Source organism: Cetorhinus maximus, chromosome 25 (assembly GCF_964194155.1).
Source record: "Cetorhinus maximus chromosome 25, sCetMax3.hap1.1, whole genome shotgun sequence".
Taxonomy (NCBI): Eukaryota; Metazoa; Chordata; class Chondrichthyes; order Lamniformes; family Cetorhinidae; genus Cetorhinus; species Cetorhinus maximus.
In genome coordinates, this window is record NC_135903.1 from 20,297,473 (window position 1) to 20,314,213 (window position 16,741).

Genomic DNA, 16,741 nt, shown 5'->3' on the forward strand with positions numbered 1-16,741 from the left:
CCATTATTAAGGAAGTAGTAATGGGGAATTTGGAAAGTCAAAATGCAATCCATCAGAGTCAGCATGGTTTTATGAAGAGTAAATCGTGTTTGACTAATTTGCTAGAGTTCTTTGAAAATGTGACAAGCAGAGTGGATATTGGGGATCCTGTAGATGTAGTATATCTGGACTTCCAGAAGGCCTTTGATAAGGTGCCACACAAAAGATTAATACACAAGATAAGATGATAAGATCACACGGAGTTAGGGGTAATATATTAGCTTGGAGAGGGGATTGGCTAACCAACAGTAAGCAGACAGTTGGGATAAATGGGTCTTTTTCTGGATGGTAAACTGTAACTAGTGGGATGCCACAGGATTCGGTCCTTGGGCTCCAACTATTATCAATCTATATTAATTATTTGGATTCAGGGATAGAAGGTACTATAGCTAAGTTTGCAGATGACACCAGAATAGATAGGAAAGTAAGTTGCAATGAAGAAATATACAAATGGATATGGACAGGTTAGGTGAATGGGCCAAAATTTGGCAGAAGGAGTTTAACGTGGCTAAGTGTGAGGTTATCCATTCTGGTCGGAATAATAAAAAGGCGAATTATTTAATTGGAGAGAAACTTCAAAATGCTTCAGTGCAGAGGGACCTGGGTGTCCTTGTGCATGAATTGCTGAAAGCTAGTATGCAGGTACAGCAGGTAATAAGGAAGGCAAATGGAATTTTGGCATTTATTGCTAAAGGATGAGTATTAAAATAGGGAAGTGTTGTTGCAAATGTACAAGGCATTGGTGAGACTGCACCTGGAGTACTGTGCACAGGTTTTGGTCCCCTTACTTGAGGAAGGATGTAGTTGCATTGGAGGCAGTTCACTAGATTGGTTCCAGAGATGCAGGGCCTGCCTTATGAGGAGAGATTGAGCAGTTTAGGCCTATACTTGCAAGAGTTTAGTAGGATTAGAGCAGATCTAATTGAGGTATATAAGATGCTAAAGGGGATAGACAAAGTAGACGTGGAGCGGATGTTTCCCCTTGTGGGGCATTCTAGAATGAGGTGCCATAGTTTTAGGCTAAGGGGTGGTAGATTTTAAATCAGAGATGAGGAGGAATTACTTTTCTCAAAGGGTCGTGAATCTGTGGAATTCACTACCTCAGAGTGCAGTGGATGCCGGGACACTGAATAAATTTGAGGAGATAGACAGATTTTTAATCAGTAATGGGTTGAAAGGTTATGGGGAGAAGGCAGGAAATTGGAGTTGAGGCCGAAATGAGATCAGCCATGATCATATTGAATGGCGGGGCTGGCTCGAGGGGCTGAATTGCTTACTCCTGCTCCTAGTTCTTATTACAGGACTTAAGACCTTTGATCTCATCCATTATTTACAGGATCTCTTGGCTGTCTGTAGCATGCATGCCAGTCCTGTATGATAGCTCACTAGATTGGAATATCATTTTTAGGAATGCCTGGTGCTGTTCCTGGCATGCTCTCAGACACTCGTCAAACCAGAGTTGGTCCCCTGACTTGAAGGTAATGGTAGTGTGAGGGATTTGCTAGGCCACAAGTTACAGATTGTTGTTGAGTACAATTCTGCTGCTCTGTCACACTAAATCTGTTCTGAATCGCTCTCATTTATTCCTGTTTTTATTTGCATGCTTATATGTTACACTGACTTCTACTTCTGTTCAGCCTCAGTGCTTTAGACTTCCCTGGCCTGAATGGTTAAGTTTATTTTAATAAGCAAATAATTTTTAGTAATTGTCCAGGCCTGGGAGGTCTAAAAGGGCTTTGAAGCAGGAACTTAAGTTTCCGTGTGTTCAAACTTTCTGTGGCAAGAGCAAAGGGCAGATTCAGTAGCATGCACATACTGAAAGGCAGCAGAAGCCAAGTAGAGCAGAGCATAGCTGATGGTAGGGTAACAGAAAGAACAGAGAATGGTGGCAATGATCAGACCATGGAAGTTAAGAGCAAAACAAGGAAGAACGAATTTCTGAAATTTTAATTCACTCATTGGGTGTATCATCTGGATCTATGACTTGGTGGAAAAGGTTGGTCACCTCTGATGACGTGACAGCTTGTTTGCTATCGATGAAGTGCATTAGTCTTTCCTCTTAATAGCGCATTCATAAATGTGAAATTCACAAACTAAGTTTCAGAATAGAGTTTGTAAATTGTTCACTTTAGTAACCAGGCATGTCTGACAAACACCAAAGCAAGACAGGTCCTGGTTGAAGCCCAGGTATTGAAAATCAGAATGGCTGGAAGTTGCAATGATATGCACACACTCTGACCACTAGCTGGTGCTATTGTCCTTAATGTCAGTCTGTACATTAGTGCACAGTGTTCTTAAAATCACCATGTGGTTTTCAGCTTCAAGAGCTAGCCATCCAAAAAACAACTTTAAAATCAAAAGGAGCTGGTGGAACGAAGGACATTCTCAAAATCAATGAGAAGAGGCCAAGTTAACACTTATTGTTTGTCATTACATGCGCCCGTTAATCTCAAACATGTAGAACTGAGTGACAAACAGAAGACCAGACACAGTCCATGCGCCAGCTACTCAGTGGAATACCCTTAAGAACATTTCTGTTAAGACAGGGTTCCAGTTCATCTTGCCTAAAGGCAAGTGGGTCTTCAGCTCAATGAATGTAGAATGGCACTGGAATCCATGGCAATACCCCTAACGGGAGCAAAAACTACAGAACAAGGAGTCTGGAGGAAGAAGTACAGAACAGCAGAATTTGCGATAGGATCAACTAATTTTCATTTACTGTTAATTTAGAACTTGGTCTGCCAATACAGGCTCCAAGCACTTCCAAAATAAAAAAGGAACAAAAATATCTCCGACAAAACCCACATTTTAATAAATGTCAAAAATCAGCACACTTTTCTCATTCAATATACAGCAAGATTTAGCAAAAAAACCCCTCAGGCTTCAACTAAATAATTACAAATTGTAAAGTAGATTAACACTTCAGTTCATTTTAAATGCACCAAAAGTATATGTTACAGTAATGTAGGAAGACTGTTGCAGCATATCTGAACAGTGGCATCACCTGCAAGCCTGATTCCTAATCTAGGAGAAAATGTCAGGTCCTAATGGAAGTAATTGCGTAGTCTCATATTAATCCAATTCCCAGTGGACATGGAAGCAGACTTGTAGTTCACAATTATCGGTTTAAGCAGAAACAAAACAAATAAATAATAAGCTATCCTGGATTCAATTTTGTGTTTCTCACAGGGACTTCTAATGAGGCTCTAAAGCGTGGTGAAGAATTCTTCTGGCAGTTCAGCCATCAGGCAATCAAGACCATCTGCAAAAGAGAGAAGTGAAATTTCAGGCAGATAGACTACTTATAGGAAATAAGCGAAGTTACAATCCATAGGTTTCTGCAACTGATACCAGAAAATATCCATTTGCCCAATGGCATTATAGGCAAGGAAGTGAAAGTTCTAGATATATATGGATGAAAATCGAGGGTTAAATATTTCTTTGTTGCATAATATTCATAAATTCCTTTAAACTCATACCATCAAACAACTTCGAGCCTTTGCGTGAGAATACTTTGTATTGAAGTGACAAATGGGTGGGGAGGGGCATGCTATGATGCAAACTAAAAGTGAAAAGCACAGACAAGGTGCCAATTACCTCTAGTACAGTACCTTATGGCAATGAGAAACTTGCAATTAGAAATGAACAGATCGCCGATTATCTGCTTGTCAAAACAAAAATGTAAAAGGGAACGTCCAGACCCACAGTTCTTGGAGAATCAATGAATATCTATTTAGAATTACTACTTGGTGTTTTTGAAAATCAACAGCTTTGAAATTACAAGTAAAGGTTGATAAGAATCTACAATTGAATAAGCATTTTTTCACATTTGTGCAAGGTTTTTGCAGCAAGGATAGTAAAGAATTTCTGCATTAGGGGCCATGTAGCTGTTCCTGCTGACGCCCGTTTCTCCCACTGGAGTTTATGGTTGTGACCATTGTTGCTGTTATGAAAGTTTGGTTCAGTGAAAAAATGGCCAAGGCTGTTCCATTCTAATAGCAACTTTTTATAACAACTTGCACTTAACTTCAACATACAGAATTTCAAGGCATTTCATAGGCATAATCAAGCAATAACAGGGGTCTTAAAAGGAGGAGCTAGTAGGAGGAATACCAATAGCTTGGCCAATGAAGGGAGGTTTCAGGGATTGAAAACAAAACACTACAGATGCTGGAAATCTGAAATAAAAACAGGGAATGCTGGAAAAACTCAGCAGTTCTGGCAGCATCTGTGGAGAGAGAGAAACAGAGTTCACGTCCAGTCCGTATGACTGCTCTTCTCCAACTTGAAACCTTAATTTTGTTTCTCTCTCCAAAGATGCTGCCGACTTGTGAGTTTTTCCAGCATTTTCTGAGTTTTAGGGATTTATGTGGAAAGGCAGGGGATTCTAAAGCCAAGAGCTTAGATAGCTGCACACATGACCACTTTTTCATCATCTGTGGTTAAGTGGGAAACAATTTGTGTGTGGGACGCTGTTAGGTAGAGACTTGGTAGCAGAGAAAATAAACCATGGTCATCTTTGCTATCTAGGGGGATCCTGAACGTGAAGTTTTTGACAGGGAACGATGAGACTCAACAGCAGTTTATATGGCCTGTTCAGATCTGATAATGGATTGCTAAAACAGCTGTGCACCATATATACTTAAGTTTACATCTCAGGGAGCAAAGAGAGAAGCCATAATCAAGGGACTGAGTAAGTAGTAAAGATTTTGCTGGACATATGGGCATCGAAAGGCAAATGAGAAGGAGTGGCTGAGAGATTAATGGCTGCAGAAGCACTGTGACAAAGGGAAGGCCAAAAAGACTGGCCCCATTTTTAGGTTTTATGTGCTCTTTCATAACATTGTGTTGGTCAACAGACTAATCAGCACAGAAAAATTGATGGATTTTCAAATTCCAAACAAAGATTCCAGAATCCCATGTAATCGCAGAATCATAGAATAGGAGGAGGGTATTTGATCCACTGGGCCTATGCCAGTACTCATTCAACCAGGATGAATCCTTTACCTATTTCCCCTTGGTATAGGTTTGCCACTCAGCTTTAGAGAGATATCACTGCTAACCATGTCAAAATCTTTCACAACCTAATAAACCTCAAATAGGACCCTCTTAACCTACTTAATGTACTCCTCAATGTAACCTACTCAATTTTCCATCTCTTCAGAGCTCTAACCTGTCATTCAGGTAACACTCCAGCAAATTCTATGTACACATCTTGATTTCCTATAATTGTGTACACAGAATTGCACCCAATATGTCAAGTATAGCCTGCCAATGGCTTGTACAAATTCAACATTGAACATAAAAGGAAGGAAACAATGACCCCAGGATCTTAGCTGCATTTAACTTTTGTTTTAAATGAGCACTCATTTCAAAGATCAATACATCAGCACCTCTAGATACCTTTGTTTCCTCCACTTTGTTAATTTAGAATGCATCTACTTTTCAATATTCTTTTCCAAATTGCACTTTTCCATGATTCTCTGCTTTGAATGGTATCTGCCATATACCTGCTCACTATCCTAGCTAATTACCTCCTGTGTTGTTCCTCAGTTTTCTATTCCCCCTAATTTGGTACGCTCAGAAAATAATATCTTTTGTACCCATAATCTAAATTATTATATAAAAATGGAAAACAAAAGTCCCAGCACAAATATCTCATGCACGCCATTATCCACATCCCTCCTTTCGGAATTGGATTCATTAACTTCTTTTTGCTTTTCATCTGTTAGCTATCTATTTATGCAGCTACATCCTCTTTAATATCAATTTTCATTTTCTTCACAAGTGACACTATATCAAACATTGTGCTCAAGAATGATCCAGCTCAATGGTAGGTGGGAAATGCATTTCTTTTCTACAATTTAACAAAAGCAGCATGGACAGAAGCCAAGGTACTTGTGATATGCAGTTTGTATAAGACACTAATTAGACCTCAGCCGGAATATTGTGTACATTTCTGGGCACCACACTATAGGAAGGATGTGAACACATTGGAGAGAGTGCAGAAGAGGTTTACAAGAATAGTTTTAGGGATGAGAAATTCAGTTATGAAGATAGATTGGAGAAGTTGGGACTGTTCTCCATGAAGAGAAGAGAAGATTTGATAGAGGCGTTTAAAATCATGAGGGGGCTGGATAGAGTAGATCAGAGGAATCCGCTTGTAAAAGGATCGAGAATGAGGGGGCACAGATTTAAAGTAATTTGAAAAAGAAGCAAACACAATGTGAGAAAGAAACTTTCACAGCAAGTGGTTCGGGTCTGGAACGCATTGCCTGGAAGTGTGGTGGAGGAAGGTTCAAACAGGGCATAAAAGAGGGCATCAGATGATTATTTGAATGGAAACAATATGCAGGGTTACAGGGAAAAGGCAAGAGAATGGCACTAAGCCACAATGTTCATTTGTGAGCCAGTGCAGACGTGACAGGCCAAATGGCCTCTTCCTGTACTGTGACAATGCTGTGATTCAGCTCCAGTGTTGCATACAGATGCAGAACCTGAACCAGCTACAAATCTAATGAGAAAAGAAAGAGTGGAATTCTTTGTAATTCTCAGAAGGGTGAACTAAAAAAAACAAATTGGATAATAGTGTTATGGTAACATTCACAGGAACACTTAGAAAATCTTCCTATTTCCCAAATGGCTAGTTTAACCCTGCACACACAGCTGGCAAGGATTTTAAACAGACTAGAATTACACAGTGAGTAGGCAATTGATTTCCAAAGCTATTATTTTCAATGCCGAATGTTTTGAAATACGTGACCTAGAAAAGAAAGTAAGAGCACTTAAATACCAAATGGGCACTTAAATACCAAACGACAGCATACGTTCTTATTCTTAAATGATTTCTCTTATTACAAGATTATATGCACATAGGGAACGGAATCTTCAGCATGATTATTACCCAAAATAGGCAGTAACAATACAAGATATCTTTTCAAGCAGAGAACCCAGTCAGACCTACTTGCTGCTGACAGCAGAGTACGCTGTTTCCCCATTACAGTTAATACAGGGGGGAAAAAATACAGCATCTATGTAAAGCTCAATTGTCTTCTCTTTGATCCACTAAATGAATTAATTACACTTTTTCAGTGCCTTTTATTTAAAAAATACATTCAGGATAATACAGGGTGCTTTGCTCAGCCTACATTTTCTAATATTTAAAACCAAATACCAGATATTGGTGATTCCCTTCACATATCACGATGTGCATTTATATCTGTATATGAATGACTGTGAAATATGAATATAGTCATAGAATTATGAATACAATAATGCTTATGGAAAATGTGAAAACTCCTCTAGATAACAATATGCAAATTGAGAGCAAGCCCCTGCACATTCATTCTTGAACATGACTATATTATGCACATTTTTAAAGACAAAACAGAAATAAAGCGCAATAAATTATGCAAAAGTCTTAATACAAAGTGCAGATTCAGGCAATACCAGGATAAAGTTATGGTTCTAAATGAGGGAATGGATACAGTACCACAGTCACTGAAAATATTCCAGGAGTTTGTTCCAACCTATCATTATACTAGATCCACCATGAGCAGGTTCTGAAATTGGCCGAGGCATAGAATGTAGAGAAAGCAACTCCATCTGGTGAAGGGGGGATAAATTTTTCATTCAGCAGGAAGCTATTAATAATATATTTTGTATCAGAATCTTAGTGAAGGCGTTAGATGTTGTTTAATTCTTAATGAGAGAGTGCTTTAAACAATGGCCAAAGCTTAGCAGTAAGAGCTAATAAATTAATACAAAATTGGTGATGAATGTATGTCACTAAAATAAGTAACCAGCAATTGACTGTAATGTACTCTTTTGTACAGCGAGGCATTACTAACCCAGACTCAACTATTTATCTGCAGAAACGGCTTAATTTGTTATATTTTGTAAAAGTTGTTACAGTGACTGCAGTCTGAGATCCATTATGGAGTTTGTACTTATGAAAATACTGTATTTGATTTCAGATTGCTCCTATCTCTGCATTTATGCTTTAAAAGATGAATTTTTTAAAAATCTTAAAACACATCAGGGCTACCTATTAACCTTCCCTTTTTCAGAATGCCTTTGCTCAGGAAGACTATTCGCTTTTCTTTGAAGAACTTCACCTAAACATTCATAATAAGTAAATCTTTATAAATCGATTGTTTGGAATAACTTATGAGTCAAGGATGGATGAATGGGAGTGAGCGAGGGACAGACAGCATCATTAGGTGTAACATACACAAGATCTTTTACTAACCTGTATCTTCAGATCTAACCATCTAAGGGGAGTACAGATTATGTTCTTGCAATTTTCTACCCAGATAGTTCTGGCAACACAGGCCATGATAACAGTCGTCATCTCACTCTTACATCAAAGTAATGGGAAAGGGAGAAACTTGTATTTTATAAAAAATGTATGTTGGACCCTTTGAAGCATGTATCTGTAGGTTTGTGATGAGTGGCCACTGATTCATAGCCTTAGCAATGCACACTGAGCATTCCTGAATCTACAAATTTGATACGATATATTTTCCATAAACAAGTTAGCATAATATCTACACTGCATCAGAAACTGCATGTGTCCCAATAGCTTAACTTGAAAGTCAACTGTTTGCCCATAGTAATTCTATGCTGACATTAAAAACTATGCCTAACTCACTCAAAAGGCAGCAAACTGGGTTACAAACACACACAGCTTGATTTGAAAAAAAAATCCATAAACAAAATACTTGGAGATTAATTTTATGGATTTTAAGAGTTCCATTAAGGAGTTTGTGTTTATGCAAACACTTTGTTCAAGATCATAGGACAATACACAATCCTGAAATTTACCCTGAACCAATAATGAATATTCATATGCAAATAATTTAAACATTTTCCAGGAACATCTGACCTACCTGCTTCCCAGTCTTCATCACAACGTTCTTGTAATGCAGCATCTGGATGTAAAGATATTTCCGCGCTTTCCTTCCTTGTACTGGAAGGGAGTGCCTGAAAATCCCACGATGTAGTGCCTGTGCAGGAATTTCTGTTTGTGATTAAAGAATCACATCTAGGTTCAGAAGGAGACTTGGCCAGTAAGTCAAAGATGGATTGTTGAACTTCAATGTGGTTCTGAAAACAAGAAAATATTGTAAATCAAATTGCCCTCAGATGAAATTTTACTTGAAAATGAACTCCACTCAATGAGCACCAGGATGAGGTTGCAACACCAGTTGTAGGCAACTACCTGAATCACTCAGTATCTCTGCATTAACAGTGAGAGAGTGCGAGAAGCAGCGTGGCCTTTAACAGCGAGTGAGAGGGGGGAGCAGTGGGCCATTAATAGCAAGACAGTGCGAGAATCAGCATGGGCTTTAACGGTGAGAGTGAGAGAGGAGCAGTGGGGCCATTAACAGGTGAGAGGTCATTAAAGAGTGTGGAGAGCATTTGTTTGGCATGTAGGATTGGTGAGTATTTCTGGTCTTTAGAGTAAAAGTAAGGTCTTGTGTTTAGGTCTCTAGTCTTTTTTTCTCAAAAATAACTTGATAAGTATCAGATCGACACTGGTGTGTAAAAAAAATTACAATAAAGTATAAAGGGCAGGGATACTAGAGTAATTAATTAAATAAAATACAATAGCGATGGCAGAACAGGTGATGTGTTGCTGCTGCAGCAGCATGTGGGGGCTGCTGGACACTAAGATGATCCACAGCAAACACATCTGTAGTAAGTGTTTGCAACTCGAGGAACTTTCGTCTTGAGTTAAGGAGCTGGAGTCCGAACTGCAGACATTGCGCCACATCAGGTAGGGGTAAAGTTACCTGGACACTTTGCTCCAGGAGGCGGTTACACCCCACAGGTTAGGTAATTCAAATTTGGTCTGTGATCAGAGACAGGAGGGTGTGACTGCAGGTGAAGCAGGTATGGGGACCCAGGGGATAGCATTTGAGCAGCTTCGGTCCCTGCAACTGTCCAACAGTTACCAGGTTCTTGCAAGCTGTGTGGATGTCAGGGAAGATGAGCGAACTGACCACAGCACTGTGGTACAGGGAGCCATTCAAGTGGGGGGAGGAAATAGGAACATAGTAGTGGCAGGGAACAGTATAATTATGGGGTGGGGCGGTAGATACTGTTCTCTGCAGCCATGAGTGAGAGTCCCAAAGGCTGTGTTACCTGCCCGGTGCCAGGGTTAAGGACTTCTCCTCAGGGCTGGAAAGGAACTTGGAGTGGGAGGGGAGGGGTCCAGTTGTCATCGTCCATGTTGGTACCAACGACATTGATAGGACTAGAAAGGAGGTTCTGCTGAAAGAATTTGAACAGTAAGGAGCCAAATTAAAAAGCAGAACCTCCAAGATAATAATCTCGGGATTATTACCTGAGCCATGGGCAAGCTAAGTCAAGGAGTTAAATGCGTGGCTCAAAGACTGGTGTGGGAGGAATGAGTTTCAGTTCATGAGGCACTGGCACCAGTACTGGGATAGAAGGGAACTGGGACAGGCTTTACTTGAACTGTGCTGGGACCAGTGTCGGCAAATCGAATACCTAGGGCTGTAAAGAGAACTTTAAACTAAATAGGTGGAGGGTTCTGGAGAGGGGGCGCATAGGCTAATAGAGCTAAAGGATATGGCAGCATTGCAAGGCAGCTATTTAGGTATTGATACTCAGTGTACAAGCATAAAAATCAGCAGCAAATAGGGTCAAAGGGGGAAAAAAATTGGTAAAAAAGCAAAATTAATGGTTCTTTACTTAAATGCACGTAGTATTCGGAACAAAATAAATGAATTAACGGCACAAATAGAGGTTAATGGGTATGATCTTATAGCCATCACGGAGACGTGGTTACAAGGAGATCAAAGCTGGGAACTAAATATTCAGGGGTACGTGGCTTTTCAAATGGACAGGCAGGAAGGAAAGGGCAGTGGGGTAGCTTTGGTAGTGCAAGATGGAATAAATACGATAGCAAGAAATGATCTTAGATTGGAAGATGTAGAATCCATATGGGTGGAGGTAAGAAATAACACGGCGAAGACGACATTGGTGGGAGTAGTCTTTGGTCCCCTAACAGTAGCTAAACCGTATGACAGAACAAATCAGGAGATAATGAGGGCATGTAAAAAAGGCAGTACATTAATCATGGGTGACATTAATCTTTATGTAGATTCGGAAAGTCAAATTGGCAGAGGTAGCCATGAGCAAGACTTCATTGTGTATTTGGGAGAGTTTTCTAGAACAATATGCTGTGGATCCAACCAGGGATCAGGTTATTTTGGATCTGGTAATGTGTAATGAGGCAGATTTAATAAAAGATCTCAAGAGTAAAAGATCCCCTAGGAAACAGTGACCATAACATGGTAGAATTTAGCATTCAGTTTGAGTGAGAGAAACTTGGGTCGGAAACAACTGTGTTAAACTAAAATAAGGGTAATTACAAAGGAATGAGGGCAGAGTTGGTTGGAGTAGACTGGGAAAGGAGTTTAGCAGAAAAGACAGTTGATGAACAATGGCAGATGTTTAAGAAAATACTTCATGACTCACAACAAAGATATATCCCAGAAAGAAAGAAGGATTCTAGGAAGAGGATAAACCAACCATGGTTAACCAAGGAAGTTAAGGATAGTATCAAATTGAAAGAAAAAACATACAACGTGGCAAAGATTAGTGGCAAGCCAGACGATTGGGAAAGTTTTAAAAACCAACAAAAGATGACCTAAACAATAATAATGAGGGAGAAAATAAACTTTGAGGGTAAACTAGCAAGTAATATAAAAACAGATAGTAAGAGCTTCTTTAAATATATAAAAAGGAAGAGAGAGGCCAAAGTGAACAAAGGCCCCTTAGAGAATGAGGCTGGGGAAATAATTATGGGGAACCAGGCAATGGCCGAGGAGTTGAATAAATGCTTTGCAACAGTCTTCAAGGCAGAAGACACTAATAGAATTCCAAAAATACTAAATAATCAAGGGGCAAAAAAGGCAGGGGGGGAAAAAAATACAATAACTATCACTGGAGAGAAAGTACAGGGAAACTAATGGGGCTAAAGGCCAATAAGTCCCCTGGACCTGATGGGTTCTGTCCTAGGATATTAAAGGAAGTAGCTACACAAACAGTGGATGCAATGGTAGTAATCTTCCAAGAATCCTTAGGTTCTGGACAAGTCCCACAAGATTGGAAAACTGCCAATATAACGCCCTTATTCAAAAAGGGAGACGGACAAAAAACACGTAACTATAGGCCAGTTAGCTTAACATCCATCATCAAGAAAATGTTAGAATCGATTATAAAGGATTTAATAGCAGAGCATTTAGAAATGCATAATACAATCAAGCAGAGTCAGCATGGTTTCATGAAGGGGAAATCATGCCTGACAAATTTATTGGAATACTTTGAGGTGGTAACAAGCAGGATAGATAAAGGGGAACCAGTATATGTAATATACTTGGATTTCCAAAAGGTGTTTGATAAGGTACCACACATAAGGCTACTTAAGATAAGAGCCCATGGTGTTGGGGTTAGTATATTAGCATGGATAGAGGATTGGTTAACTAATAAAAGACAAAGTTAGGACGAAGGGGGCATTTTCAGGATGGCAACATGTAGCTAGTGGAGTTCCACAGGGATCAGTGCTGGGGCCACAATTATTTACAATATTATTAATGACTTAGATGAAGGAAGTGAATGTACTGTCACCAAGTTTGCGGATGACACAAAAATAGGTGGGAAGGCAAGTGGTGAGAATGACACAAGGAGTCTACTGAGGGATATAGACAGGTTAAGTGAGTGGGCAAAAACTTGACAGATGTAATATGAGAGAAAATGAGAGATTATGCATTTTGGCAGGAAGAATAGAGGGGCTGAATATTATTTACATGGAGAAAGACTGCAGAAAGCTACAGCACAGAGGGATTTGGGAGTCCTTGTGCATGAATCACAAAATGCTAACATACAAGTTTAGCAGGTAATAGGGAAGGCAAGTGGAATATTGGCCTTTATTTCAAAGGGAATGGAGTATAAAAATAGGGAAGTCTTGCTAAAACTATACAAGACACTAGTTAGACCACACCTAGAAATCCATGAGCAGTTTTGGTCTCCTTATCTAAGGAAAGTTATACTGGCATTGGAGGCAGTCCAGAGAAGGTTCGCTAAGTTAATCCCGGGTATGGAGGGATTTTCTTATGAGGAGAGATTGAGTAGGCTGGGCCTGTATTCATTGGAGTTTAGAAGAATGAGAGTCCACCTTATTGAAACATAAGATTCTTAGGGGGTCTTGACAGAGTAGATGCTGAGAGGCTGTTTACCCTTGTGGGAGAATCTAGGACCAGAGGGCATAATCTCAGAGTAAGGGATCGCCCATTTAAGACAGAGATGAGGAGGAATTTCTTCTCTCAGAGGGTAGCGAATGTGTGGAATTCTTCACCGCAGAGTGTTGTAGAAGCTGGGTTAAGTACATTCAAGGCTGAGATAGGCAGATTTTTAATCAGTCAGGGAATCGAGGGTTATGGGGAAAAGGCAGCAAAGTGGAATTGAGGACTATCAGATCAGCCATGATCTCGTTGAATGGCGGAGCAGTCTCGATGGGCCGAATAGCCTACTTCTGCTCCTAGGTCTTATGGTCTTCTATCATGGAAGCAGCTTCAGGAGTTCAGGTTTTTAACATGATAGATTCAAACAAACAAAAAGTTGAAAAATATTCTTCAAAGGATCCCCTAGCCAATCTCTACTCATTAGCCTAATTTGTTAGTTTCTTATCAAAAGGCCTTGACTCACTACCAAATATATGTGTGTTGCTGCTGGTACTTCCATGTGGCTAAATGCTCTGTGAAATGTGTTACAAGTCACTGAGCCATAATATCAGGATACTTTGCTTTATGTGCAGTAGGATACAATGTCAAGCAAGTTTTTAAAAGAAGCGTCCATTTGTAAAATTTTATATTGCATGACAAAGGTAGTAGACTTCAAAACAATGTAGAAAAATATACAATTCTGAAATGCACCCCGAACCAATTAAATATTTTGCTATTTATATGTAAATGATTTAAACACACAAGGCTGCATGGTCAGGAGAACTACATGCAGCAGTATAGGTGCATCTCAGTATAAATAATGGTGATATTAGCACATAACATTCTGCATCACAAACATGAACAGTACAATGGCAACCAGGAGGAAGGAAAAAGTTTTTAAACTATGTCCAGGTCAAGGTCAGGGGGAGTGCAGTGGAGATGACTCTTCCACACAGAAGCACGTCCATCTGAACAATAGGCTTGGAACATGTTCAGAGTAAGCCAGGACACCAAGTTAAAAGAGGTAATATCAGAAGTTCTAATTATCACTATAAAAAGGGATGTAATATGGAAGTTTTTAATGGAACCCAATTGAAAATAATCAGCATGTTTAGGAGACGGGTAAGGAATGACAGATTATTTCACTTGCTTGTGCATTACTGATTTACTGTTTAAATATAAATCCCTCAAGTATCCTTAAACATATGTGAAAGAAAGTATACCCTAAATAGTCAGGCTAGAGTGTGGAGGAAGATTCAGTGGTATCAACATGTAGATCATTAAAAGATGAATGCAGGTGAAGAAGCCATAATAAAAAAGCAATGGTTTAATATATATGGGCATTAAATATAATATGTGCTGCTGACATGATTAGTCTCTGGCTCACCTATACACCCCTGCTGACACTTCAACACCCCAACCCCCAAAGCACTGGCAGGCAGGGGTGCCAGGTGTGTGTGGCAGGCAGATTGGGGTGGGGGAGGGAAAAAAAAGGAACCGGGCGGTATTCATCTCCAAGGGCAGACTCCAACAATCTTTTTAAAAAACTAATATAAAAAAAAAGTGGTAACAGTGTTTAAAACTTTACAGTTTTAAAAGTGCCAGTCTGAAAATATTAAAAATAGAAAACTTGTCATTGGGCTGAAGACTGAAGGGGTACGTCTTCAGTTCATGTTAAAAAGGGGCATGAATTCACCAGCAATACATCACACTGGAAGCCCTTGCTACTTGTCTCGATGCAGGAAGGGGAGGAGGGAGATTTCACTGCAGCCTCCAGACAAGGTAAGCATGGAGTTTTTTGGGCAGTGGCAAACGGCGCAGCTATACTGCTCATAAGAAAATCCAGGCCAATGGTTGTTGAATCAATAACAGAAGATCATAGGCTGACGATTAGAAGTAGAAAACCAAAAGGGGTAAGAGTTTTTTTTTCCCCAAAGAAAAGGGCAACTAGGAAATGGAATGCTTTGCCATGTGGCTATTGTAATTAGATATGGGTTTACAAACTATAGAAAGGATATGGGGGAGTGGAAAAATCGACTCTAGAACCTAGAATCTATCATTAGGAACATGGTGAAAGCATTTAGGGTATCAGATGATTGGACACAGTCACAGATTTATGAAAGGGAAATAATGTTTGAGAAAAGAACCAACTCCCAACAAATTTATGGTTGTAACCAGCAGGATAGAAGAGAGAATATAATGGAAGTAGTAGGCTTGGATTTTCAAAATACATTCAATACAGTGCCACAAGACATTATCACACAAAATTAGGGCTCATGGAATTGGGGGAAATAAGCATCGATTGAGGATTAGTTAACCAACAGAACAGACAGCTGAAATAAACAGGTCATTTTGGATTGACAGGCTTTAACTCATGGGGCACCTCAAGAATCAGTGCTCAGGTCTCATCTATTTAGTCTGCATCAATGACTGAGATGAAGTGGCCTGAACTGAACAGGGACAAATATCCTCAGAGGGAGATTGGCTAGTGCTGTTGAGGGGTGGCAGGGTGGGGGTTTAAACTAGATTGGCAGGGGGATTGGCACTGAGGGCAAATTCATAACAGGGAACAGATGGAGAATTCGTGAGTGACTCTGAAAGACAGAAGCAGCACAGGTTAAAAAGTGTATAGCAGAGGAATTTGGCAGTGTTAATAAGGAATATATGTAAATGTGAGGAGCATAGTAAAGAAAAGCCCAGGGCACAGACACATGGCAGCATGACATCATCACTATAACAGAAACTTGGCTTAAAGAGGGGCAAAAATGGCAGCTCAACATCTCTGGATATAGAGTTTTCAGGCAGGATAGGGAGGGGGATTAAAAAGGTGGAGGTGTAGCATTATTGGTTAAAGAATCAGTTACAGCTGTGAGGAGAGATCATATACTAAAATGAAGCATCAAATGAGATCACATGAATTGAGCTCAGAAATAAAAAAAGGGCAGCCACACTGTTAGGAGTATACTATAGATTCCCAAACAGTGGAAGGGGAGTTAAAAGAGCAAATATGTAGACAGATTTCTGAATGCAAAAACAATAGGGCAGTAATCGATGGAGACTTCAACTACTCTAATATCAATTGGGATACGAACAGTGTGAAGGGCATAGAGTGTGCAAAATTCTTGAACTGCATTCAAGAGAACTTTTTCTAGACAGTACGTAAAAAGCCCAATGAGAAGGAACACAATTCTAGATTTGGTCTTAGGAACTGAAGCTGGGAAAGTTGATGAAGTAGCAGTGGGAGACCATTTTGGAGATAGTGACCATAATATAGTTAGATTTAGCATCATTATATAGAAAAGGACAAAGAAAGAACAGGAGTAGAAGTTCTAAATTGGGGGGAAAACAAATTTCACAAAGCTGAGGTGAGCTGGCGAGACTGGACTGGATACAGTATCAAATCAGTGGGAGGCATTCAAGGGTGCGATTCCAGAGGCACTTTGCAG

General features: G+C 39.7%; 1 protein-coding gene across 2 annotated transcripts in view; it reads right to left on the minus strand.

The window, feature by feature from the left end:
* Positions 1–2,827: 2,827 nt before the first annotated feature.
* hrob (homologous recombination factor with OB-fold) overlaps positions 2,828–16,741 on the minus strand; it is a 53,060-nt gene continuing 39,146 nt past the window's right edge. For both annotated transcript variants that reach the window (XM_078529600.1, XM_078529599.1), the window contains 2 exons: positions 8,931–9,147; positions 2,828–3,301 (listed from right to left, as the gene is read on the minus strand). In XM_078529600.1, the coding sequence (XP_078385726.1) occupies positions 3,246–3,301; positions 8,931–9,147 (273 nt within the window). In that variant the 3' untranslated portion in view covers positions 2,828–3,245. The remainder of the gene's footprint in view (positions 3,302–8,930; positions 9,148–16,741) is intronic.